The 27,008-nt window shown below is 50.4% G+C and overlaps 1 protein-coding gene across 6 annotated transcripts in view; it reads right to left on the bottom strand.

Moving 5' to 3' along the window:
- The window catches only part of MACF1 (microtubule actin crosslinking factor 1), a 342,009-nt gene extending 327,657 nt beyond the window's left edge, over positions 1-14,352 (bottom strand). For 2 of the 6 annotated variants that reach the window (XM_070404779.1, XM_070404782.1), the window contains exon 1: positions 14,081-14,351. In XM_070404779.1, the coding sequence (XP_070260880.1) occupies positions 14,081-14,300 (220 nt within the window). In that variant the 5' untranslated portion in view covers positions 14,301-14,351. Of the gene's footprint in view, positions 1-14,080 lie in introns of all 6 variants that reach the window. The other 4 variants (XM_070404781.1, XM_070404785.1, XM_070404783.1 and 1 more) reach the window with 4 other exon arrangements.
- Between the last annotated feature and the right edge of the window lie 12,656 nt (positions 14,353-27,008).

Here is a 27,008-nt window from a genome sequence, read left to right as displayed (position 1 = left end):
CCAGCGTTCATGGGCAGCGCTGGGCCCGAGACCTGTGAATGCGGAGCCGGGGTGAACGCGGGCGACCGTTCTGCCCACAGCTCCCCCGGCCGGCCCTCCTCGCCAGCTTCACCGCGTCTGTGAACTTGCTTTTTCAGGAGGTGGGAGAGGTGGTTGTGGATAGAAAGTTAGGCTTGCTCATCTCACAATAACAGCGCATTAGCAAGTAAAAAAAAAAGAATTCATGCGACACTGAGCAGCCAGCATTGGGACTTGGGCTTCTATTACAGTTCCCCTTCTCAAGAGTTTTAAAGAGCGGCTTCTTGCCCCAGGGGGCAAGGCCTGCATCTTTGTACCCTCTGAGGAGTGCCAAGGATTTGGTCAATGCTCAGCACATTAGTGACAGGAAGAAGAAATAATGCTTTTCACTAATAGGCGCACACTGGTTGTTTCCACATCACGCCATGATCAGAAATCGGGTGAGCCAGTCGTTAATCATATCTTTTCCATCAAGTTTTGCTGGCCTGCCCGAGTTCTCGGCAGAGATCATACAGGGAAGGGCCTACCAGAGGGCGGACAGGGAGGGTCTTGGACAAATGCTCATTTCCTTCCAGTTTATTAATCCTTTGTGCTTTAAAAAAAATGCTAGTCCACAGTTCTGTGTCAGCTGCTAATGAGCTCAGTTTAAGAAACAGAAGTGAATAAGCTTGAGGTTTATTCTTTTTAAAATAAATAAAAGGCTTTTAGTAGAAAATGCAGGACGAAGGAGTCGGTGATGGATGGCATAAGCACATTTTTCGTAAACAGCAGACAATATGGAAATGCTAACTCTAGGGAATCTCAACTGTATCAGTGCTGAGTCACCTGCATTTCCCCTATTATTTGGGTAGGGCTAAGAAGGCCCAGACACAAATACACATGCACACACCCTCACCCCCAAACAGACCCATCTGCTGCTCATTTTAATTACAGTAAATAGAAAAGTCCCCAACCCCCTCTGATGTGCCACTATGTGAGCAGACCCCTCCAAAATTGTGACTGACGCTCCCCAAAGGTGAGGAAAGACTACAGCCAGAAGGGAAAGCGAGTCTGTTCTGGGAATCAGGCTTTGTTGAAGGCCTGAGAGGTTTGGTGGGGAAAAGGCAAGAGGTTGAGATTCCTACTAAGAAACAGGGTAATCGAGGAAGAAAGTTCTGGTTTTGGGTTGTGGGTAGGGAGCTTCTCAGACTCAAGTAGCTTTCTTGACAAGATTTGCATTTAAATGCTCCCATGAGATTTTGAAGTAATGAATTCTAATGAATGGAAAGGGGGAAGTCCACATGTTTGGCTGATGTTCCTGTTTTATACAGAGAAAATTTTACAAGGTTAGAGGAACAAAGCAGCTTCTAAGGGAATGGGAAGAAGGAAGCCTGTGAGGGGGAGGTTTTAGGTTTTGTCTAAGCAACAGTCTAAATTTATAGCCTGACCACACAACTGGGACAGCTCTGAGGTTTTCTCCTTTTGGTCTATGATTTTCCCTTGCTCCTGATGGTGAGACTGCAGTTGCATTTCTAAGGAGGCTGCAACGGAGGTGGGAAGCGGAAGACAGGATGTACTCAGAAGGGCATCTAGTGGGGGGAAAGGGTAATACAAGTAAATAAAGCCCTATTTTTCCACGATATCCTCCCCAGCTTAGGTCTCTTCAAGTGCCCCTCTCCCTAAGGCCCAGCCACTTTCAATTTCTTTCAGCTCCTCAAACGCTCTCTTACTTCTAGGCCTTCCCACCGACTAGTCTCCCAGGCTGTAACCTTTCATTGCTCTCCTCTTTTGGCCTGCCTCATTCCAACTCACCCCCTCTGTTGAAACTCCCACTGGGGAGCCTGCCTTAATTCCGCCCTCACCCCCAGATTAGTAGGTCCTCCTGCCCCCTCCACACTCCTTTGGTAATATCCATCACCCTTGAAGTTATCATTCAGTGTCTCTCGTCCTTACTAAAGCATTAGCTCCCTGAGGGCTGAGGATGTCTATCTTGTTCACCACAGGATCCTTAGCATCTAGTAAATGACTTGGCACATATAAGATACTCATTAAATATGTGTTTAAATTTTTTATAAAATGCATGAATGTGTGAACCAGGTGATCCTAAAATACTCAGCTGCCTGTGGCTTCTGGCTAGCTAGAAGACTAGGGTATTTAAGAAGAAAGTATCTCTGGCATTCAAAGTCCTCCGTATTTTGACATCTACCTTCCTTTATAAGCTTATCTCCCATGTTACCCTTATGTGCAACATCCCCTATAATCAAACTCTCAGCCTTTGCCTGGAATGTCCGCCATCCCCCAACTCCACCTTCTGAAAGCCTACCCATCTTCAAAGCTCACCCTACACAAACTGAAGTTATTTTTAATCAACCCAGGTAGACGTTCTTTTCAAAAATCCTGACCACATTTTTTCTCCCCCATTCCTGGAGCAACCACACACATGGGTATCTGCACTCTATTGTGGGTGTCTGCATCGCTGCCTCCTTAACCTCCTGGTGCACAAGTAATTTGAAGTAGAGACATCCATTTTCATCTTTCTTTGTCATAGGGCCTAACACAATGTTTTGAACCTAGTAGATGTTCAATAACTATTTGCTAAAGGCATGAATGCTACACTGAAGACATGGGGGTGGGGGACGTGAGCTAGATCTGCAATTCAAGACCATTGAGAATACAAGTCAGCAGCCTCGAGAGCTGAGGGATGTGCAAAGACAAAAGAGGGAAATTCAAAATTATTTCTCCTGCCAGTGCTCCTCCTGCAAGCTCTAGATTTACTCCCAGCACTTCTTCAGCTTGGTTCATGCTGTTATTTTACACTAGAGGCCGGTGCATAAAAATTCATGCACTGGAGGGGGGGCCCTCAGCCCAGCCTGCCCCCTCTCACAGTCGGGAGCCCTCAGGGATGGGAGACGACCCAGCGATCAGGGGAAGGCGACACCCCATCACACCTCTGCTGCAGCCACTGCCAGCAGCGCAAGCCTCGGCAGGCCCTGGTTACCTGAGCCTCGGGCAGCCCTGGGCAGCTGGGCAGCCGCCATCCAAAGCTTGTCTGCGCCTCAGGCCAGTCCTGGGCAGCTAGGGGGCTGAGGAGACTGGGGGACTCCGGAGGCAGGCACGTGGAGTGGCCGGGCCTGCTGCCCTGGCAGGGCTGAAGAAACTGGGCGCCGCCATCTTGTAGTTGTGGGCGCTGTCATATTTGAGGGCAGGGCAGTCAATTAGTATAATCCCTCCTTATTGGCTGTGGGCACCACCATCTTTGTGACAGCATGATGGTCAATTAGCATATTCCCTCTTTATTAGATAGGATGTGTTAATTGAAGCCTTACAAATAAGTTCTTTGCTAGTAGGGTATGTGTGTATGTGCTCTCTCTGTTCCTCCTTGCAGGGATAATCTGTCTGTCTCATGTGCCTTTTACATTCCCCAACAATAGCTGGAGCCGGACACTGAAAGAGCTGCCCGAAGCCCTATCCTTTGGCCAGCTCTTGGAAGAAAATCCTCTAGTCCTAATCTCAGGAGACCTGTCTCCAGACCCAGCCCCACCAGCCTTGCAGACACTGGCTTTGGCCATCCCAGCCAAAGCTCCTTTTCTGCCCAGCTACTGGAAATGTTAAGCTTTGCCTCAAGTTCCCAGATCTGCTCTTGGGTAGGAAGCCTTTGCCCACTGTCATACTGCCCTCTTCTGTCCAGAAAGTGCAGCATCGCTAATTTAAGAGGCCTGGATGGTGCCAGCCACCCAGAGAGACAAGATCCCTGCCACCCAGCGGCTCTGCACCCTGTCACCATAGCAACCCTCAAAATGGTTACTCAGCCATCTGGGTTACCATAGCAACTAGCCAAGTCTCTCCACCTAGCCTCTCCCTAGGCCTTCTCCCCTGGCTGGTCAGGGCCAATGCCAGAAGATTCTCCAATCCTTACTGGGGGAATGAGCAGAGCTGGACCCTGATAGGCAGCTGTCCCTAAGGGCGTGGCATGCATCACCAGCCCTGGGCTTCTGAGGCCCAGTGGAGATAATGGGAGTTAAGGCACTCTGTGAACCTTGAAGTGCTGCGCAGATGTTACCTATTACTAAACCACTGTTCCTTGTAATGGGGGAGGCAGTGGGATGTCCAAGGCAGAGCTAGTGCCACTCCCGCTTGGCCCCTTTCTGGCTGGGAGGCCTTGAGCAAGTTACCGAACTCCCTGGGTTTTTGTTTTCTCTACTGTAGCACATCTGCCTCCTAGAGTTGTTTTGAGGATTAGGTCAAATAAACCATGTAGATGCTCAGCACAAAGCCTGGCACTTGGAACATATTAATAGTAGTTAGAAAAGGTATTGGCCCTAGAAAAAATAAATTTTAGCCCTAGCTGGTTTGGCTCATGTATAGAGCCTCAGCCTGCGGACTGAAGGGTCCTGGGTTCAATTCCAGTCAAGGGTACATGCCGGGGTTGTGGGCTTGATCCCCAGTGGGGAGCGTGCAGGAGGCAGCCGGTCAATAATTCTCTCTCTTCATTGATGTTTCGATCTCTCCCTCTCCCTTCCTCTCTAAAATCAATAAAAATTAAAAAATAAATTAATAACAAATAAAATTTAAAAAACGCAAAAAAGGAAGAAAGAAAAGGTATTGGACCCTATGCTGTCTCCCAGCCTCTTTGTGAAAATAACCATTCTATGTACTTTCTGGAAAGACTCAGGCTAACGTGAATCTCGCTCATTCAATCCCGCCCAGTCTCCCTTCCTGTTCTGGGGCAGGAAAAGATCTCATCCCATGTGGAGCCTCTGAGGTTCCCATCAAACAGGGCTGCGGGCAGTCTGTACTCTTTGGGAAATTGGGAGATGTTGGGGAGCACACGAGACTTGGTTGGAAAGTTTGTAAGAAGGACATTCTGATCAAAGGAAATTGTGTGGAAGGCCGCCTGCCCTGTTTATCGGAATTCTGACTTAAGGGAGTGTCAAAGGTGGCGCCCCAATTATTCCTTGACCTTTCCAAACAAGCCTGTGCATATGCAGACCCCCGGGTGTTTACTGGAATCCTTATGCTTAATCCCTGGATGCCTTTGCCTAGAGGACAATGTAAACATGTGTCCTCCCAAGGTTACTCACCCTACTGATTGTATTAAAGATAAAAATTCCAATAAAGGCCTAACGAGGCAGGCAATTGAGGCTGCTCTGGCTACTAAAGCCAGGGGCCCCTTAGCCCTCTCTTGCACAAACTGTGTCTGAGTAATCTGTTCATCTGTCGTTCAGGGGCTGCTGGTCAGCCCTGGCAGGGAGGTTCCCCAAATTAAGAAGGTATGGTTCCTTACCTATGAAGCGCCCCTTCACTTGAAACAACATCTCCCCATCCAATACTACACCTCAGCTTAAAAACCTCTACAGGGGTGGTGACAGGCAGCCTGCAAACAGCACAAATCCCAGAGAGGCTAGACGCAAATTCAAAGTAAACATCATTACATAAAAGGGTACGCTCTTTTTTTTTTTTTAGTTTTATTCATTCCAAACAGGCCGGATTTGGCCCTCGGGCCGTAGTTTGCCCACGGCTGGCTAGAGAGTTAAGGTCAGAGTCACGTGACAGTTCAGCACAGGCCTGGGGCACAGGTCCCTCTCATAAGAACAGAATTCTTCCCCCTATGATTGTAAAGACTTCAATCCTATGGCATCTCAACTTCCGTCTCTTGAGACTGAATCCTCAAAACCCATTTCCAGGGTACGTGCCTCAATCGCTCTGGCAGGGTCCCGATTCAAATCCAGAATCTAGCCTCGCTCCAACCCTGCTCACACTCTAGCCTAGCTCTGGGCGTCCTGGGAGAGCTGGAAGGACCAGAACACTGAAAGGGCACACTACCCCTGGGCCCTGGTGTTTGGGAGTGGAATTCCTCACCATGCCTCGGGGAAATGGGTCGTGTGATTGATTCCAATCTTCAGATATGACTACTGAGCAGATAAATCAATAGATTTATTACTGGGGAAAGGTGGTATAATCGTTTAAAAGTTTAGGAGGTGAAAGTACGCGACCACTGGAACTTCTGTCTGTGTAATTGGGGAGGCATAACTGGGGTGTGTGAATGAAATAAAATTGGCCATGAACTGATCATTCTTGAATCCGGATGAAGGGGTTCATGATGCTACTCTCACCCCTTTAGTATAAGTTTGAAATGTTCTGAAGAATGCAGAGGATTTGGAATTAGGCTAACCTGAGCCACAGCCATGAACTTGCAAAGGGCATATTGCACAGTTGTGCTCCAGGGGGCGCCCTGCACAGTCCGCAATGCTGTCTCTCTCCCAGCTCCACTCTGCTTACTGTATGACCTCGGGCAAGTTCCTTAACTTTCCCATAAAACAGGGAGAACAGCACTACCTCCCAGGGTTTGTGAGGATTAAGTGATAAAAGGAAAATGCCTGGCACACATCTAAGACTCAATACACAGTAGCTTTCCCAGCTGGTATTTATGAGGTGATCCCAGCTGGCATCAGCTCTCAGGAGCTCCTGGATTGAGTCCAGAGTTCAGCTCCCCTAACCACCCTCTGGATTCTTTAATTCTTAACTCCCACCAGCTGTTGTCTCTACAGTTCCTTTCCTCCCTTTCTACTGAGGCCAAAGAAAGGAGAGCAAGAAGAGAGATAAGCCAACAGGGACATGCCCTCCCTCTTCAGGTTGTCCTGGCAAATTCCTATTTCTTTTCCAAGTTCCAACCAAGTGCTATCATTGCTCTATGCTAGGAGTGGGGGTCGGAGTTAGGGGAAGCCCTTCCCTCGCAGAGCGTCCTCATAACTCTCTTTGGACCGGCAGTGCACATAGCTCAGATGGCACTCCAACTGCCTTCACAGGCGGAAGTGGGGCTTTAAAGCCCAAGCTGAGCCTAGCACAAAGCAGTCCTAGGACTATTTGTTAAATGAGCAAGTACATGATCGATAAATGAGCAAAGGGATGAGTCAGCACATTCATCTATCAGTGAACAAGTGTATGCGTGGATGAATGGCATTAATGAGAACAGCTAATACGAACCAAGGGCTGACTGCACAGCAGGCACTGGGCCAAGCACCTCACTCCCACCATCTCATTTAATCCACCCTGCAAGACCCTGCTGTGGCTCTCTTGGTCCCCCATTTTAACCATGAAAAAGAGCGGCTCAGTGAGGTTAGTAACTTCCCAGGTCACTCAACTGGCAAGTGATGGAACTGGGACCTCCACTGACTCCCAAAGCCATTCCCGTGAGTGAGTGAACGGGAGAGTGAGCAAACAAGGAAGTGAATAAAGGAGGGAATGAAGAGGGAAGCCCATGGCCAGACACACACCCCCTAAGGCTCTAGGCAGAATCTTCCCTTTGACCACAAGTCAAAAGCCTGGTACCTTCCAGGGTAGAGGTGAAGCCCAGCTGAGGACAGAAACCTCAGCCCATATAATCACTCTTCAAGTTGCAGGGGCTCCCAGACCTTCTCTGCAGCAGCATCCTAAGTCGGGAGCTGATTGTAGCCAGGAGCACCAGTTCTGCTCCTGCAGAAGAGCCATGGCAGAGCCAGGAAGCTGGCCGGCTTCTACCTGACAGGTGGCAACAGGCAAACCCAAGGCCAAATCACAACAGGTGCTGGCCGCAACAACTGGCCAGGCTCAGGACAGCACTGTGGTGATGATGCGTTATTAACACTCACACTCAGGTATGTTCACAGACCTTTCCCCAGAGGAAGGACTGCTGACATAAAAGACAAGTGCAGCCCTAGCTGGTCTGGCTCAGTAGATAGAGCCTCAGCCTGAGGACTGAAGGGTCCCAGGTTCGATTCTGGTCAAGGGCACATGCCCAGGTTGTGGGCTCAATCCCCAGTAGGGGCGTGCCGGAGGCAGCCGATCAATGATTCTCTCTCATCATTGATTTTCTATCTCTCTCTCTCCCTCTCCCTTCCTCTCTGAAATCAATAAAAATATATATATTTTTAAAAAGGACCAGTGCACCCCTAGATCCTGTTGCACTGTCAGCTCCTCTGGTGGCATCTAATCTCGAATCCCAAGGGACAGAAATGACAGCCTTCCGCAGTTCCCAAATTAACCCATCCTTCCTCCGCATTCCTAACCTCAGTCCTTGGCTGCTCCAGCACAGAAAGGCATGAGTCAGACTGCCATTCCAACCCTGTCTCTGCATCATCTGGGAAGGCACTAGCAAAACAAGGTGGGACACCTACAGAGATGGCACTTCACAACGCCTGTCCACCTTCCCTCACCAGATGGGGTCCCCCAGGGACCCCGAGCCTCGGAGAACCGACAGCTTGGCTGTCTTTTTAGCTGCCTGCACAGAATTCTGCCCACGTGGTCATTTTCCATCCCGCCAGCTACTGTGACCCAGATTTACTTTCAAAGAGCTGGAGCTGAGCTGGAGCTGAGCGGGTGGGGTGTAGCTATAATTCATTCTGCCCCACTTTCAGGAAACTCTCCTACTCATCCCTCTGCTACTGAAACCAAGCTCCAGGACAGGGCAGGGACTGAGGATACCGCCCAGAAGTAGAGAAGCTGGGAAGGAGAGAGACTCCTCAGGTGCAAAGCTCGAGTAGCTTCGGGGCAAGGAAGGTTGTGTGCTCAGCAGTAAGGGTTCCCAGTGGAATTGTGCTTAGAGCCCCACTTCCCACCACTGTATTCCCTTCTTCCCACCATGGAAAAACACCGCTTCCATCTGCTCTCTGACAAAGCCAGGGAGTGAACAAAAGAGAGATGTGGAACCAAGAGGCCTGGAGCCCCTTCCCGGCTTCCCGGGGAAATGCTGCCTTCCGGGAGCCTCCACTGCCTCTGCTAGTTGCCCAAAGAAGTTACAAGGAATGACACGCTCAGTGCAGCAACAGGCACGTTAACCTTTGTGTGTGGAGTACATTCTGATTCTCAGTCAAAGATCATTCGAAGCTGATGTCATCATTTCCCTTTTACAAATATGGAAACTGAGGGTTTGAAAAGTGAAGTCAGCCCTAGCTGGTTTGGTTCAGTGGATAGAGCGCTGGCCTGTGGATTGAAGGGTCCCGGGTTCAATTCCGGTCAAGGTCACATGCCTGGGTTGCTGGCTCAATCCCCAGTGCGGGGCGTTCAGGAGGCAGCCAGTCAATAATTCTCTCTCATCATTGATGTTTCTATCTCTCTTTCCCTCTCCTTTTCTCTCTGAAATAAATAAAAATATTTTTAAAAAATAATAATAAAGTCATGTTAAAAAAAAAAAAGTGAAGTCATTTGCCCAAGTTTTCTGACTTGAGATCCAGTTGTCTCCACAGTACCTGGCACATAGCTGGAGCTAAATCCATTTTTTTAAAAAACTGAATGAGTGAACAAGCAGAGAGACTCCTTCTCAGAGCTCCCATGCTGGAGGAGAGAGGCATGGGCATAGAGGAGCAAGCTCCATCCTCCCTCTGACCAGGCACACATGATCAGGGCAGGCCTGTTCCTGGGCAGGCCTTTGAGGAATCCAGCAGCTGAGCTTGGGCTCTGAAAGCCAGAGCAAATACCAGCATCCAAGCTGCGTTTCACAGCCCTCACTGAGCCTCTAGATTCTAGAGCCTACGCTCACAGAGTGAGATCCTGGGATAATACCAGAAGGGTAGGAAGGGTAAGAAGGGCACTCCTGAATACAGTGAGCTTCAGTGGGGGAAATGTACCTCGAAACAATGAACTTTTTAAAATATATCTTTTTATTGACTTCAGAGAGGAAGGGAGGAGAGAGAGATAGAAACATCAATGATGAGAGAGAATCACTGATGGCTGCCTCCTGCACACCCCCTACTGGGGATCAAGCCCACAACCCGGACATGTGCCCTTGACCGGAATCAAACCTGGGACCCTTCAGTCCGCAGGCCGATGCTCTATCCACTGAGCCAAACCAACTAGGGCAACAATGAACTTTAATATAAGACCAAATGAAACAAAGGTTGAGTAGAGATACAATTGCCATCTGACTAGAGAGATCAGGGAAGGCTTCCTGGAGGAGGCCACACTGGAGCAGATGTTGGGGATGATGATTTCACCAGCACCTGCTGAGGGGCTCCTAAGAATGAATCCTATTGATGCTTTCTACTGGTTAACTAGGAGGCCAGTCCTTAGCCCTGAGTCACTGTGTCCCCCTCTTTCATAATAGACACAGGAATACCATTATTTCCCCCCCCCCTCTCTTCTCAACTAGACTGAGTTCCATGAAGAAGGGACCATATCTTCAGCCATCTTTGAATATCAATGCCAAGCACAGGGAGGCCCCCTAGGTGGATGAATACCTGATTGATAGGTGGTTGATGAATCCCTCCTGCACCCAGCCCAGCCCCAGAACATGATCCCCTCTTCCACACACTTGACTGCCATCTGCAGGAAGCTTGTCACAATACAAATCTATAATGACAAGTATGAATGGCTCCCCCTAGAGTTATGCAGCATATAACCGTGACACTATCCTGCACCTTGTATTTCCCCCACACCCCACAAACCCCAAGAGATATAGCCTTCTTTCCGCTCCCCTTTTCTACCCTGTGAGGTTGAGCTCCTTGCTAGAGTAACTTCCCAGCTCCCCAATTCCTTATTACCTCCCACCAATGAATTGTTCAATACTGACAGAGAAGCTGGGGGCGGGGGGGGGGGGGGGGGGGGGGGTGTGAGAGGGGAAGCAAAGCTTCCTAGATCTTTGTCTCTGTCTTTTTCCATAGGCCAGTATCTTGAGGCTTCTCCCACAAGGGACCAGAAGGTCTCTCAGGTAAGTCTGGAGGCCATGTCAACTATTTATACTATCGCCTGCAGAAGAGTCAGGCTGGCCTGGTTGCCAGGTACTGCCTAAGCAAATGAAAATAGCAATATACTTTTGAGTTAGAAGGTCTGGGTCTACCAGTCCTATGTGACTACAGGCAGTTCCTTAAACCCTCGAGGCCTCAGATCCGAACACCTGTCCTAACTAACACCTAGTTAGTATGAAATCTTTATGTAAATCATACCGCTGATCAACAGAAACAAGGCATTCACATGAATGACTATTGTCCCATGTCAATGTACCTGGGCTCAGGGAATTGAAAATAGGGCTGTCAAAGAAAAGAGACAGAAAACGGAGGGAAAGAACGAGGACAGGAAGAATCAGCTTATAGCATGCATGGAGCCCCTCAAACCTGCTTGACTCTGTACACTGAGATCAGCAGCTTTCTCAGCCCTGACATGCCTTTCCCCCTGACATGTGATCAGCAGGGGGTCCCCACCAGGCGTCCCAAGCACAAGCGAAGCTTGAGACCAGCTCAGATGCCAAGGGGGTCTGGGAGAGGGGCGGTCTCTGTGTTTGCAGAGACTGCATCAGACATCCCCTCTTGGCTTCCTGACCCAGACCCATGGAGAGGAGAAAGCTCACAGGCCGGAGCCGGCTTCCAGTCTAAGACTGACTTCACCTCCTCCCAGAATGCGAGTTCCAGCTTCAGACAGCCTCAGAGCACCCAGGGTCTCCCAGACACACTCCTCCTGCTCCTCACAGATCCCCTGCAGAGTAAGGCTGCCCGTTTAATCACTAGAACCCCCACGATGTTCTAAAATCAGAGGAAGATTGCAGCCAGGCCCTGAAGTCGCAGCCCCGCCTCCTCCGCTGCCTCTCTTCTCTCCATGCCCAAAGCCCAAATGCATCGCACAAGTTATTTTTAACCGTGGCAGCCTCCCCATTTTCAGCCTCTCTGGCCCAGCCCCCTCCTCAAGACAGTCATTGGCAGCGTCAGGACGGAAAGAAGATCGGCATCGATGCCGAGCACAGCACAGCGCAGCGCCTGCCACCCCTTTGCTCAGATGACCTGGTAGCATTCTTAGGGGCTTTGCCTAGGGATTCAACCCCTTTGAGTCCACGCCTGTTCTAGACTCAGAATGTTAAACAGCAGGCAACTCAGCCCCTAGGGCTCCTCAGAGAAGACTGAAAGGGGAAATCATCACAAAGGGACCTGTAACTGTGTGTGAGGGCAGAGGGGGCGAGAGGGTACAAGGCAGGGAGGAGGAGGCCTCCACTCAGACGCCTTCTGGTGAATGCGGGGCAGGGGGTTGTAAGTCCAGCGGCCCTTCCAGGCTGGGGGCTAGCAACGCCCTTCCTGCCCCCTGCCCACAGCTCTAAAAACTCTGTTCACTGGCTGATGCCACGGGCCTAAGGGGTCCTTCCTCCAAGAGCTCCCGACTACACAAAAGAAGTTCGAACTCTCTGGCCTGTCTTCCAGGTCCCCTGCCTGCTGCTCACCCCCTCTGAAAATCCTTTCCTGACTGCTGGAGCCCACAGGATGTCTAGCTTGCCATTACAGCCCACTGCCTGTTCCTGGATCGCAATCTGTCACATATCCTCCCCTGAGCACTCCTTGCATTCATTCAGCCTTTCAAAGCTGGTTGACCTCCAACATGCACAAGGCCTGTGCAAGTACCTGGGCTGCTAACCTAAACAAGGCCCAGTCCTCAGGGAGTGACAGGCGCCCTGTGGGATACTGGGCAAGGGAACAGGGAGGAGAGGAAAGTATGAATGCGAGAGCGGAGGAGGGAGCTTTGGATACACTTGTGCCTCAGGGACAGAGGAGGTGGCACTTAAAGGAGGAGGCGGGGTTCCCAGCGCCTTGCAGAGACGTTAGAGCACAGAGGTCTGCTCCTGCAAGATGCACAGGTCTGGAGCCAAGGCCCAGGTCACTGTGACAGGGTGCTTGTGGGCACCAGGTGAAGCTGAACAGGTAAACGGGGGCCTGACTTCAACGGATCTTTATGCCACAGCCTTTATTTCACCAGCAATGATGAGCCAAAGGAGGTTCATAAGCAGCTGAGAACAGGATCGGGTTTGCATCTTAGAACAGATTTAAACTGTGTTAGTCATGTGGAGGAAGAAGGGCGAGCCTGGGAGAACTATTTTTTTAGACTGTGGATGGCATGTCCAGGCGGGGGTGACAAAGCAGGGGAGACAGGGGCATTATTTGAGAGACACAAAAGCAGGACAGGTCTCGGTGATGGATTGAAAGTGGGTGATGTCACTGAGTTAGCTGCAGGCACTGCTTTGTCTGCCTTTCTGTCTGCACTCTGGCACCAAGGCCTGCTGACACGCTGAGCACTACCCTCGGAAGCAGCTCTGGATGCCTTCAGCGGAAGCAGCAGAGAGCACTTCACAAAGTTCTTCACTGCACCTAAACACCCGCGGAGAGCTTTCCGTACATCAAATCACCTAATCCTCAAGGCAGCCCTGCACAGCGAGCGTTCTTAAGATGGGGAAGTGAGGCTCAGCCAGGATAAGAGACGCGCCCAGAGTCACAGAGCTGGTCAGGGGCAGGGCCACAATCTAGCATTCACCCTCTGACTCCAAACCCTGGGCTCCTAACCACTGCACTGCCCTGCACTGCGCGGGAGGCAGCCCAGCCCTCGCACTGTGGAAAGGGTGTGTACGCACTTGCAGAAGGTAACATGAGTGAAACTGCCCTCTCCAAGGGCTTTAATCCAAGGAAATAACTCAGCAGAAGTCAAGGCTTATTATTCATAAAGATGGTCACTGCAGCTTTGTCCATTATGGCGAAAAGGTGAAAAATGAGTAGGATTTTAAAAACCATGAAATATTATTACACGGCCTTTAAATATGGTAACTATAAAGCCTAAAAATAGGGAAGATCTTTTTCATATAAAAGTAAGGGGAGAGAGAACGTAGGGGAGGGTGGGGGTAAGGGGGAGCGATCAGCCAAAGGACTGTATGCATGCATATAAGCATAACCAATGGACACAGACACCAGGGGGTTGAGAACATGAGCGGGGGTAGGGGGGGCAATGGGGGGATAAGGACACATATGTAATACCTTAATCAATAAAGAAAATTTTTTAAAAAGTCAGATCTAGAATGGTCCATAAGCCATGAATGCAACTGCATGGGGACAAAGACAGGGAAGAGGTCACAAAAATGAAAACAGGTCTCCTGTTAGCATGGAGGGATTGGGGTGGCAGACTTTCCTCTTTCAAATGTTTCTTTAATGTGACTTCGTCACCTTTCCAATAGTAATAGTAACAAATTTGATTCCCGCTGCCTTGTCAGAGAGCCTTGGGTTGGACCCCTCCACTGCCCGCCCAGCCCGTGCACACTGGCCCATTCTCCCCGTGCCCACCGCACCGGCTCCCTCCCGGCCTCTCTTACCAGCGACTCTGACCACAGCTCGCTCCGCAGGGTCCAGCACCGAGTCCTGGCTTTTCCGCTTCTTCTGCTCATGCAGCGGCAGGTTCCAGGGCAAGGTGTCCCCTGGGGGACAGGGAGACAGGCTCCCTGACCGCTCGCTCCTGTAAGACCGCTCGCTCCGGCAGGACCTTTCGCTCCGGCATGACCGCTCACTGAGCGTTTCTTCATCCGAGGAAGACATGGCCCAGGTAGGGCCTGCAGCAGCAGGGCCTGGGGGCCCAGGGAGAAATGATCTGGAGGAAAGAGGAGGGCATTGTGAATAAGAAACACTGGGACTTGGGAGTCAGAGAGGTTCTAGTTCTGGTTCTGCCACTGATCTCATCTCTCTAAACCTCAGTTTCTTCATCTGGAAAATGGGATGATGATAATACATGCAATACCAATTCACAGGGTTTGGGGAAAATCACATGAGATAATATAGATGAAGATGTCTATAAATCTTAAAACACTGTGTAAAAGATAGCTCCTGCCCAGCCAGCGTGGCTCAGTGGCTGAGCATGAACCTATGAACCAGGAGGTCCCGGTTTGACTCCCGGTCAGGGCACGTGCCTGGGTTGCGGGCTTGATCCCCAGTGTGGGGCGCGTAGGAGGCAGCCCATCAATGATTCTCTCTCATCATTGATGTTTCTATCTCTCTCTCCCCCTCTCCCTTCCTCTCTGTAATTAATAAAAAATATATATTAAAAAAATAAAAGGTAGCTCCTATTACGAGTAACCACTATGATTGTTACTTGGTACATTTGGAGGATTAAGCTTCCAGGTCCCACAGATAGATGGGGATTCAAATTCCACCCCACCGTTTGCTAGTTGTGTGACCCTGGGGAAGCCATTTAACCTCCTTGAGCCTCAGCATCCTCATCTATAAAATGGGATGGTGACAGTACCTAACCTGGCTGGGTTGTTTGCAAGGAATAAATGAGGTGCAACAGGGAGAGTGCTTAACAGTGCCCACTGTCCAATAAGCACTCAACAAGCAGCATCCGTTATTACACTCCTGTACTGCTTACCTCCCAGGAATGGTATAAGGATAAAATAGGGCAACAGATGGGAAGTATTTTCAAAAAGCTAAAGCAAGAGCTCAATGGCAGGCATGAAACAAAGCATGAGCTAGAACAGGCAGAAATTCTTTATTCCTCCCATTCTGTCTCTGGCAGATATATTAGCAAAAAGTTCTAAATCTGAAGCGAGACAGACCCGGGTATAAATTCTGGTTTGGCCACTTACAATTGGTGCGATCTGGGACAAGTCACTTCACCTCTCTGAGACTCAGTCTCCTCATCTGCAAAATGGGGGTAATATTTCACCTTAGAGGCTGTTCCAAGAACACAGTGAAAGGCACACATAAGACTGGCTGGCACCATGGGTGTCACACAACAGGCACTAGATAAAAATGTCCATTTGCTTATTCCGAGGGCGGTAGGAGTAAGAGGCACCGCATGGGGAGTGGGGGCGGTGGTACAGAAAGTCAGTTTTTTGGTCAGTTTAGCTAGTGGAGCGATCTGACAGGAAACGATCATTCTGGGGCCAGCTGGGCTCCACCAGCCAAACTGGGCAGCCTTCCCTCAGCCAGGCCACGCTCACTTCCCAGAACCATCTGCTACACATGGCCCACCACCCCAACGGCCTCATCAGAGTGCGGATGGTGCATGCCATCAGCTACCAGCCTCCCTGCAGGCCCCACATTCAGCCCAAGGAACCAGCTCTCACTGTAGCTCTAGGGCCCAGGGAGGGCAGGAGCCCGAGGAGTTCCCTTGGGGGAACATCTGCACACAGAGCGGTATGGAGTCATTCGTGTGGCCTACGTGACTGGACACCCTGCGTCTCTGGCACAGCTCCTCCCGGATTCCCGACATCTCAGCCTGGAGGCAGCGAGGGGCAGAGACAGCCTCCTGGGTCATTGGCAGATGCCCACCATAGGCACAGAATGCAAACAGATAACAAAAGAAACATCAAACAGTGCAGGGGGCCTCTAGGCAGCTCCAGGCAGACGGAACAGCGCTGCCCAGGCCCCTCTGTGCCAGGAGCCCGGGTCCTCTTCCCAGGAACATCAAAAAGGAACCCACCACCGAAAGCAGAAAGAAAAAGACCCTCGGTCCTGGCACATCTCTGCCCTTTATCCCGGCATGTACCCCTCCCCCCAATACCTTCTAGGGCCACCTCCCACCGGTAACGGCAGGTCAGATGCTAGAGTGATTGGCCCCGCCGCGGGGACATTCAGGCCCCGCTTCCCTCCCTACCCTCAGCCTCGGGCAGGAAACGCCCCTCCTCCCGGACCACCTGCTTCATCCCAGGTCCGCCCATTCCTCCCCAAGACGCCCATTTTACTACAAAGGCCGGCTCACCCACAGCCTCCTCCCTAAGAACCCGCCCCTCCCCGGCCCGACGCCGGTCAGTCCTCGACCCCCACAAACACCTGTTTGACCTCGGGGTTCTCACCCGCCCCTCGGTCACCTGAGTCACTCCATCAATCCCGGATTCACCGGAGCGCGCGCCACGTCCCCCACCCACTCCGAAGGCCGGGGGCCGGGTTCCAGACCCGCCACTCACCTGGGGCTCCCCCGCCGCGCCCGCCCCGCACCTCCCCCGCTCCTCCGTCCCCACGACGCGAGAAGGGGCGCGCCGCGAGCCGGGCGCGACGCGGGGGGGTCCGCGTGCTCGACGCGCGCGGCTGACAAAGAGCGGGGGCGCGCCGTGTGGACGCGCCACTGGGGACCCGGCGACCGAAACCTGGGGCCGGAAAGAGACCGTCCCCGCCCGGCCCACCCGCTCCCGCAGAGCTCTCCCCCGGCCCGAGAGGCCCCTGTCCCATTCTCCCGGGGAATACGCCTCCCTTCGGCCCCGGGCACGGCCCGCCAAAGGGAAACCCCAGCTCGGTGCGCTCGGCGATGCCCGGCGCCGGCCACCGGGGCTGCAGGTGCGAGGCCGGGACGGCGGCGGTGCGGGCGCCTGTCAACCCGCCCTCCCGCTGCCGCCCGCTCCCCCGGCTCGGGCGCGGCCGTCCCGCGCAATCAAGCTCGCGCCCCGCCGCCGCCGCGCACCCCGTGCCATCGGCCGGAGCCGCATCCAGCCCCGTGCCCGCGCCTTACCCTGGGAGCCCAAGGAGGGGAGGACCGGCTGGGACAGCAGCAAAGGAGGCGGCGGCGGGGCGCGCGGGCTGCAGCGCAGTGGAGGGGAGCTCAGCGGAGCCGGAGCCGGAGCCGAGGGGAGCGGCTCCCACAATGGCCGAGCTCAGGAGCCGAGCCCCCCGCCCCCCGCGCCCTAGCGGCGGCGGCTGAAGCGGATCCGGCGCAGCCGCCCAACCCGCTCCCCCACCCCCGGCGCCGGCGCCGCCCCCCCGCCCCCCGATGCGCGCTCCCCCCGCCCTGCACCCCACCCGGGGCCGCTCCTGACCTCCCCGCGCGCCCATGCCAGAAGGCCGCCCCGTGCCCCCTCCGTACTGACCTCGCGCCCTCTGGCCGCCCCGAGCCCTAGCGCTCGCCCCTCTTCCCACAACTCCTCCCCCGCGGCCTCCCGGGTCCCGGTTCCAACTCACCCCCCACATTCCCCGCCCTCGACTCCGGCGCCCTCTCCGCGCGGGCCCCGCGGCCGCTAGCTGACCCTGGCCTGGCTTACCCGCCCGCCCCCTTGAAGCTCCCCGCCTCGGTCCCGGAGGCGCTCCCCCAGGCTGCGGGGCTCCCTCAGCCCAGAACCCCGCTCCGGAACAGCCGCTCCAGCCGCTCCTCTGCCTGCCTCTCTTTTGCCCCAAACCCCATTCCGTTCCCCTTCCTGCCGGTCCACAGGCACACTCGCCTGGCTTCAGGAACTGAATGTGGGAGGACCAGAGGGAGGCCCCATCTTCCCCGCGGGGCAGAGGGCAGAGGGGAACCAGGCCCCAGGAAGGAACTCGGGCTCCTGTGGAGACAGCACCAACCTTGGCAGAGGCTCCATCCACGGAGAAAACATTTATTGCCCTCCTTACGCATGCTCTGCCTAGTAATACAGACAACAAGAGCCCGAAGTGCCTTCAGGGCTCCCACAGCACAGATAGGCGAACGTGTCCAGAGGAGGGAGGGTATTTGCCCCAAGTCACCCCCCTAGTAGCTTTGCGTAGCAACAGCTACTATTTGGGCCTGTCTCCTGGGGACCCTGACAGTGCTTTACCTCAGTCACGTCATATCGCATCCTCACAACCCCATTCATTCATTCATTCATTCATTCCACAACACCCACTGAGCATCTCCCACATGCCAGGCCCCGTGTTCCCTGCTAGCCATACAATGATGAACAAGATGCATCTGGCCCCTGCCCACTGATTCCACTGAGCTTAGCAAGAAAGATAGATATAAATCACAATGCATCCCAGGAGGCGGGATTATCTTCAGTTTCTGGCTGTAGAAACAGATTAGATGAGGTTTACTCAGTCATCTAGAAAGAAAGTAGCCATGTCTTCAGACAACACCCTGTGTTCTTTTTTTCACTGTCACTGTTGGGAACATGAGAGTTGGACCAACTTGCAGAGGCCCTTGAACTGCAAACAAGGAAATTTAGTCTAAAGTATATGATTATGGGCAGCCAAGAAAGGTGGAAAACAAGACTGAAGGTAACCCAAGGACAAGTACAAGATGAGTGTGAATGGTTATGTTACAATAGTCCCAGCAAAAGGTAATGAAGGTCTGATCCCAGGAAAGGGGGATGGGAAGGGATGATCTCCACTCACTGAAACCTTCCGTGTTTGCACACATTCTCCCACCATCAAATAAGGGGGCAGCCCTAGCTAGTTTGGCTCAGTGGCTAGAGAACGGCCTACCGACTGAAGGGTCCCAGGGTCCATTCCCGGGTAGTGGGCTCAATCCCTAGTAGGGGGTGTGCAGGAGGCAGCCGATCAATGATTCTCTCTCATCATTGATGTTTCTCTCTCTCTCCTTCTCCCTTCCTCTCTGAAATCAATAAAAATACATATATTTTTAAAAATAAATGGGAAAATACCATTTACTAAACTCCTAATGACCTCTGGCAATGCCCTGGGCATTTGTACATATTATCTGATTAAATCTTCCCCACAACTCTGTGCAATAGGTACCTTTATATATCCTCCTTTTACAAGTAAGAAAACAGTGAGAAGGCAAATGATTTACTGAAGCCCACAAAGCAAACTAGTGCTGCGTCTTGGGGTGGAGCCCAGGCCTGTTTCCAGACCTCATGCTGTCATCGTCACTCTCACTGTCTGGAGCCCAGGCAACGATCCCAAGTCCTTCGACTCAGCCAAGGATTCTTTCCCCTGGACCGCAGGTCTCTCTGAGACTTCCAGAGAATGTCAGGGACCCAAATTGCAACCTAAACCACACTAGGCAAGTAGAAACATCGCTCCACAGAAGCCTATGAGGCCTCAGCCCCAGAGAATTGTGCAGCCAGATCCTAAAGTTCCTGTGGGGGAAGAAAGCTGAAGAGGCAAGGAAGGAATCATTCTCAGCTCAGAAATGAGTGCAAAAGCCCTTCCCTGGTGAGAGAGCATGGGTGCCCTGGGGGAAGACAAGCTGAAAACAGCAAGAGTGTGGAGAGCCTGGGTATGAAACTGAATCTCCGTAGCTGCTGGGGTGTGTGGGCAGGGCCTTGGTAGACTGGCCAGCTGGGGAGAGCTCATGGGGGAGAGCTGTCAATCATCCAGGAAGCATGAAGTCCCAGCCTCTCTGATTAGAGAGCATCTAACGTTTTCTATCTCCTCCAACCTCGATGTCCTTCCCAAATCTGACCACCAGTCCTGTCCTGAATTATTCATGCTGTGGGCTGTGAGAAGGTGGAGCTTCCGGAAGCTTCAGACTAAGGACATTCAACTGTGTCTCCCTGGGGCTCTAGTTCCTGCAGTGCTACCCTGGGATTGACCTGCTGGCGAGATGTGCCAAGCTTTTTGCAGCTGGCAGGCAGCCAGTGACCTTGAGCTACTGGGGTTTGACTCAGTTCAGCAAGCTTTTACTGAGGAGTGCTATGTGCCGGGGACAGTTCTGGGTTCTGTTAGGAACCCGGAAGTGGATCTGGTCAGGTCTTTGTCCTTGAGGATTCTCAGGATGGTACTTAAAAATTGTTCCCTTCTATAATGTCCTCTGGGTCTCATAAGAGTTCCCCTCTAATGTCCCCCCATTTCTCCAACTAAAGGCCTCTACGAATTCCCTCCAGAAGTTAGTGAGCTTGGAACTAGGGTGCCTCAGAACCCAAACACCGGAACGGGGTTCTCTCCTTGGAGATGTGCCAAAACAGCTCCTTGCCCATGTGCCGGTTTGGAGTTCTGATCTAGGCCTGGGCCCAGGTTGCTGTGTGGCCCTCAGCTTTCCGCCATATCAAGAGAAGGACACTCACTCTTTAACCATTCAGCAAACACTAATTAAGCATCAGCTCGGTGCCAAGCACAGAGCTTTGTGCTGCTGGTTCAAAAAAGGAATCAGACAGATATGGCCCCTGTCCTCATGCTGCTCACAGTTGAGGTGGGAGATAGACAAGCAAAAGGGCAATTACACTTCAGCTGATTTGTTCTGAGATGGGAAAAGAACAGGGTGCCCTGGGAGGGAGCACAGAAACGGAACATTTCCTAGAAGCCTGAGGCCAGGTAATCCTACCAGGCCTTTCATTGTGTCTTTCTAGGTCTTTGCTTACATAGCAACTCTTTCAGTCCTCTGTCTTCATGGAAAAGCTTTACTCTTCCATACTGGCATTTCCTTCCACTATTTATCTTTAATTGATGGGGGAGAGAGAGAGAGAGAGAGAGAGAGAGAGAGAGAGACCATTGATTTGCCACTTCACCCAACCATGTGTCCATTAGTTGATTCTTGCATGTGCCCTACGGGGGATCAAACCCTCAACCCTGGTGCATCAGGATGACGCTTCTAACAACTGAGCTACCTGGTCAGGGCTCTTTTCACTGTTGTCCTTTATCCCAACCTGTTCCTCTATACCCTCTGTCAATTGAAGGTGAAGGTGAGCATGGGTAGAGGCTCAAGCCCTGTGAAGTTAAAGCTGCTCAAACAGGAAATAGCACAGAATCTCCAAACAGGGAGGGACCCTAAAGAATTCTAAGCTCTGCCTAGAACATTTTTCCTCCCACCTTTCTCTAATTGATTCCTCCCATCCTACACTGATGACATCCAGATTTGTAGTCCATCTGTGTCTCTCTCCTCCCAGCTCTAGACTCATATCCAACTACCTCCTTGACATCCCCACTCCCACCTGGATGTCTAATAGGCATCTCACATTCAAAATATCTCACATACAACTTTTTTTCTTTTGTGGCTCTCGCTCTCGCTCCTCCCCAGAACTCTTTTATTTTAACTTATTTAATTTTTCAATTACAGTTGACATTCAATATTATTTTATATTAGTCTCAGGTATATAGCATAGTGGTTAGGCAATTAGGCAATTTACGAAGTGATCCTCTCAATTCTAGTACCCACCTGAAACCACACAGTTATTAGAATACTAGAGGCCCAGTGCATGAAAATTCATGCACTGGAGGGGGCATCACTCAGCCCGGCCTGCCACCTCTCACAGTCCAGGAGCCCTCAGGGGCAGGAGGCAACCTGGCAATCAGGGGAAGGCAATGCCCCATCACACCTCTGCTGCTGCCACTGCCGGCAGCGCAAGCCTCGGCTGGCCCTCGTTATCTGAACCTCGGGCAGCCCTGGGCGGCTGGGCAGCTGCCATCCGAGGCTTGCCTGCACCTCTGGCCGGCCCTGGGCAGCTAGGGGGCTGAGGGGACTGGGCACCGCCATCTTGTGACTGTGGGCGCCACCATCTTTGAGGGTGTGACAGTCAATTAGCATATTCCCTCTTTATTGGCTGTGGGTGCCACCATCTTTGTGAGGGTGCAAGGGTCAATTAGCATATTCCCTCTTTATTAGATAGGATCATTGACTATATTCCCTATGCTGTACTTTACATTCCCATGACTGTTTTGTAACTACCAATTTTTACTTCTTAATCCCTTCACCTTTCATTTATTTTATCCATTTCCCTACCCGCGCCCCCCTCAATCTGGCAGCCATCAGGCTGTTCTCTGTATCTACGAGTCTGTTTCTGTTTTGTTTGTTTGTTTATTTATTTTGTTCTTTAGATTCCACATATAAGTGAAATAATATGATATTTGTCTTTCTCTGCCTGACTTATTTCTCTTAGCATAATCCCTCTAGGTCCATCCATGTTCTCTCAAATAGTAAGATTTCATTCTCTTTTATGGCTTAATAATATTCCATTGTATGTACCACATCTTTCTTAGTCACTTTTCTATTGATAGGTACTTGCGTTGCTTCCATATCTTCCTTTTTTAAAAAATATGTTTTTATTGATTTCAGAGAGGAAGAGAGAGGAAGAGAGAGATAGAAACATCAATGATGAGAGAGAATCACTGATTGGCTGTCTCCTGCATGCCCCACATTGGGGATGGAGCCCACAACCCAGGCATGTGCCTTTGACCAGAATTGAACCTGGGACCCTTCAGTCCTCAGGCTAATGTTCTATCCACTGAGCCAAACCAGCTAGGGCTGTTGTCATTTTCTTATTTGACAATCTAAGGGAAAAGCAGTCAGTGCCTCTGACCAAGTCGTCAGTTACTGCATGTTTTAAAATTCTTGCAACACACCAGTGTGCTGTGGCACACTGGTTGAAAATCGCTGATCTAGTAGTTACTCTTGATTTTTCTTTCATTCCCCTTATCCCCATCAGCTAAGTCAGACAAACTACTCCTATAATGTATCCTGAATTCACCCATTTCTTCCATTTTTCTATCACAACCTTAATCCATCACTCACCTGGACAACTGCAATAGCCTTCTGAATCGTCTCCCTGTTCCCATTCTTGCTCCCTTCCTGCTTCAATCCATGAAGTAGCCAAATGAAGCTTTTTAAGTCATGCCAGCCCACACACAGTTCTAATTTGCACTTAGAAGAAAATACAAACTCCTTATAATGGTCCATAATGCTCCACAAGATCTGGCCCTTGCTTAGACCTAATCTCAAGACCCCTTGGGCACTGGATTCCAATAAATCAGACCTTTTTTGTTGTTGTTGTTGTTGCTCTAATAATCTAACTTCATTCTCCTCTTAGGGCTATGCAAAACTGTTCTGGCTGCCTGGAAACCACCCCCCAAAATCTTTGCATAATCAGTGTCCTTTTTATTAAAGACTCAGCTTAAAAATCACCTTCTCAAAGACGCCTGTTTTGACCACCCATCCAAAGTAGCCTCCTCCATTACACCCTGTTTTATTTTCTTCATAACCTTTATCACTTTGTCATCATCTTGCTTATGTGTTTATGTTTATTTTCTGTCTCACCCACCAGGATACTTCATAAGAGTGGAGGCCCTATCTGTGCTGTTCACTGCAATATCCCTAGAGTGCTTGGCACATGGTAGGCTTTCAGTGGATACTTGTTGAATGAATGAAAGCGTGAATGAATTAATGAATGAACCAACCAATCAATGAAGTAAGGAAAACAGAGGAAGAGACTCACCAGCAGAGAGATCAGTAGGTACAAAGACCTGAAGTTGAGAGTATAAGAGGCCCAAGAGATGAAAAGGAGTTCAGAATAATTGGCATGAAGTGTGCTAGGGGGTAAGTTGACCACTGTGAGGCTGGAGAAATAAGAGAGATCATGGAGAATGTTGGGTTTCAGACTCTCTCCCAAATTCCACATGAAGTCATTGAAGGGGTGTCCACCCCCCACCCCCCCCCACCCCGCCAGCTTTACTGAGGTGTAATTGATGAATAAAATTGTAAGATATTTGTAGTGTATATCATGGTGATTTTGTGGCAGGATAGTAGGAAACTAGGAAAATTCCTGGGCAAGTGGGATGGGAAACTGAGATAAGAAAATTAAACAAGGCCAAAAAGCTTGGGCAGCTTACAGCCAGCTTGTGAATCGCAAGACCGTATCTTCTCTAACCAAGGACACTTGAGAGCAAATGGTTTATAACTCTCCTCCCCAACCAGAGAACACATCGTTTAAATCACCCTGCCTGGGAAAATAGAGAACAAAGACCCAATTAATGCCCTGTGTGCCTGCTAAACCCAAGGACAGATGAAGCTGGGGAACTAATAACAAAACCCCCATTAAAGCCAGACAGACCTAAGATAAAAGTAAAACAATAAAGCAGACCAGAGAATAATCCAAAACTCCCCTATACACTCGTTTTGACGCATCAGCTTATTAAAAATGCACCTGGAAAGCTGATATTCTATTGAAACCCTTCCCAAAGATTCTCTCCTGTGGGGTGTGGGGGGTGGGGGGTGGGGGGAATAAAAAGCCTTAAGGACAAAGACTCAATGCGGGCTCACTCTAGAGTGCGCCCATGCCCCTTCCCAGGCATGAACTTTTTATTTCTTCCTAAACTCTAAGGGTCCCCAGGAGACTTGCAACCAGTGGGCGGCAGCAGTTCGACCCAGGCTCACCCCCTGGTCCTGTCTGCAAGGCCCCTTCTTCTCTGACTTCCCAATGAGCTAAAGCAGCCCCGCCTTGGCTCACCTTTTTCCTGTAACATTTCTAGAGAACCACAGCAGAGCCCTGCCTGGGCCCTCCCCTGCTGTTTCTTCTCCCCCATTCCGTCCTTGGTGTCACTGTTCCCAGCTTTAATCAACATGCTCTCCAACGCATCTCGACTCACGTTGTGAAATCTTTCCTACACAAAGTCAAGAACCCACTCACAAGGCCAGCTTGAGGCAGACCTGCTCTGAGCCATCCCTGTCTGGTAACAATTTGATGTATGTGTACCTTGTAAAAGGATTCTTCCCCATCTAGTTAATTACCACATCCATCACTTCACATATTTATCCCTTTTGTGTGTGTGAGAACATTTAAGTCTTCTCTCTTAGCAAATTTCAATTATACAACACAATGTTATCAACGATAGTCACCATGTTTTACCTTTGATTCTGAGACCTTATTCATCTTATAGCTGAGAGTTTGTGTCCTTTTATCAACCTCTTCCTATGTTCCCCATGCCCAGCTCCTGGCAACCACTTTTCTACTCTCTCTTTCTATGAGCTTGACTTTTTTTTTTCTTTTTAGCGATACCATGCAGTATTTATGCCCCCCAAGTTCTGTCCATATTATTGTAAATGGCAGAATTTTCTTCCTTCTGAGCCCCAGACCCAGATAATGAACACAGCATCTTTGTTCTCTATTTTCCCAGGCAGGGTGATTTAAACGATGTGTTCTCTGGTTGGGGAGGAGAGTTATAAACCATTTGCTCTCAAGTGTCCTTGGTTAGAGAAGATACGGTCTTGCGATTCACAAGCTGGCTGTAAGCTGCCCAAACTTTTTGGCCTTGTTTAATTTTCTTATCTCAGTTTCCCATCCCACTTGCCCAGGAATTTTCCTAGTTTCCTACTATCCTGCCACAAAATCACCATGATATACACTACAAATATCTTAATGGCTGAATAATATTCCTTCTATATACATACCACATCTTCTTTATTTGTTCATCTGTGGATGGACACTTAGGTTGTTCCCATATCTTGGCTATGGTTAATAATGCTGCAATGATCATGGGAGCAAGGAGATCTCTTCAATATCCTGTTTTCATTTCTTTTGGATAAACACCCAAAGGAAGTGGGATTGCTGGATCATATGGTAGTTCTATTTTTAACTTTTTGAGAAACCTCCATACTGTTTCCCATAGTGGCTGCACCAATTTATATTCCCATCAACAGTGCACAAGGGTTCCCTTTTCTCCACATCCTTGCCAACACTTATCTCTTGTTTTTTTGATGATAGCCATTCTTACATTTTAAACAGGAAAGGGATTTAATCCAACATGCATTCTGGAAAAACTCACTCTGGGTTCTGTGAGAACAGGCTACAAGGAGGCAAAGTTGAGTGTGAGAAAGCCACTGATAGGTGCCAGTGAGGAAACATTTAAACGTGGCCTCCCACCCTGGCAGGGTAGCTCAGTTGGTTAGAGCGTTGTCCCGATAAGTCAAGGTTGCAGGTTTGATCCCTGGTCAAGCACATACAAGAATCAACCAATGAATGCATAACTAGGTGGAACAACAAATTGGTCTCTCTCTCTTTCTCTCCCCCTTCCTTGATATCTAAAACTTAATAATAAACAAACAAACAAACTTGTCCTCCCAAGATTGGGTAAGATCTTGGACAAACGATAGTGATGATGATGGGGAGAAGTGCATAGAATCAAAGATATTTAGAAGACAATCAGCAGGACTTAAGCATGAACTAGAAGTGAAGGGTGAGGAAGAAGAGGTACCAAGAACAACTTCCAGATTCCTGTCTCAGGCAGAGTAATGGTGTCATTCTCTAAGGTTATCTAGGAGGAGGAGCAGATTGGGAGAAAGATGCTGTGTTCATTTTTAGACCTGCTCCCTTTGAAGTGCCCGTGCGCTACCCAGTGGAGATATCTGGGTCTGGAGCTCAGGAGAAAGGCCAGGGCTCGATGTATATTTGGGAGTTGTCTGCATCATGATAGAAAGTGGATCCATGCTCACCCAGGGAAAGTGCAAAGAGTGAGGAGCGAAGAGGACAGAGCCCTGAGCTGTATTAACAGTGAAGGGGTAGGTGAGAAAGAAGAACTAAGAGAGGCAAGAGGAAAACGAGGAGCGTGTCATGGGACAACCGAGAGCCGACTTGCAACAAGAAGGAAGTGGTCGAAAAGTCGAACATGGAAAGGAATGAAACTGACAGGATGAGCTTGTCCTCTGGCCACAGGGACTGGTCTTGGCATGGACATGGGACCACTTCAGACCAGAGAGACACTATGAAGATGGGTAAAGAAGATTCCTTATCCCCAAGAGAGTTCCCAGGAGACACTTTTACTGATGCTTTTCTTGTTGTCATCGTCGTTGTTGTCGTCATTATTATCATTCCAGTTACGTGGCTCCAGACAACTTTGGATTTAGTGACATTGAAATGT

Source organism: Myotis yumanensis, unplaced genomic scaffold, assembly GCF_028538775.1.
Source record: "Myotis yumanensis isolate MYYU_CA2020_CCGP unplaced genomic scaffold, mMyoYum1.0.hap1 SCAF_2, whole genome shotgun sequence".
NCBI classification, from domain to species: Eukaryota; Metazoa; Chordata; class Mammalia; order Chiroptera; family Vespertilionidae; genus Myotis; species Myotis yumanensis.
The sequence above is the reverse complement of the archived record's forward strand: the minus strand, read 5'-3'. Positions and strand labels throughout refer to the sequence as shown.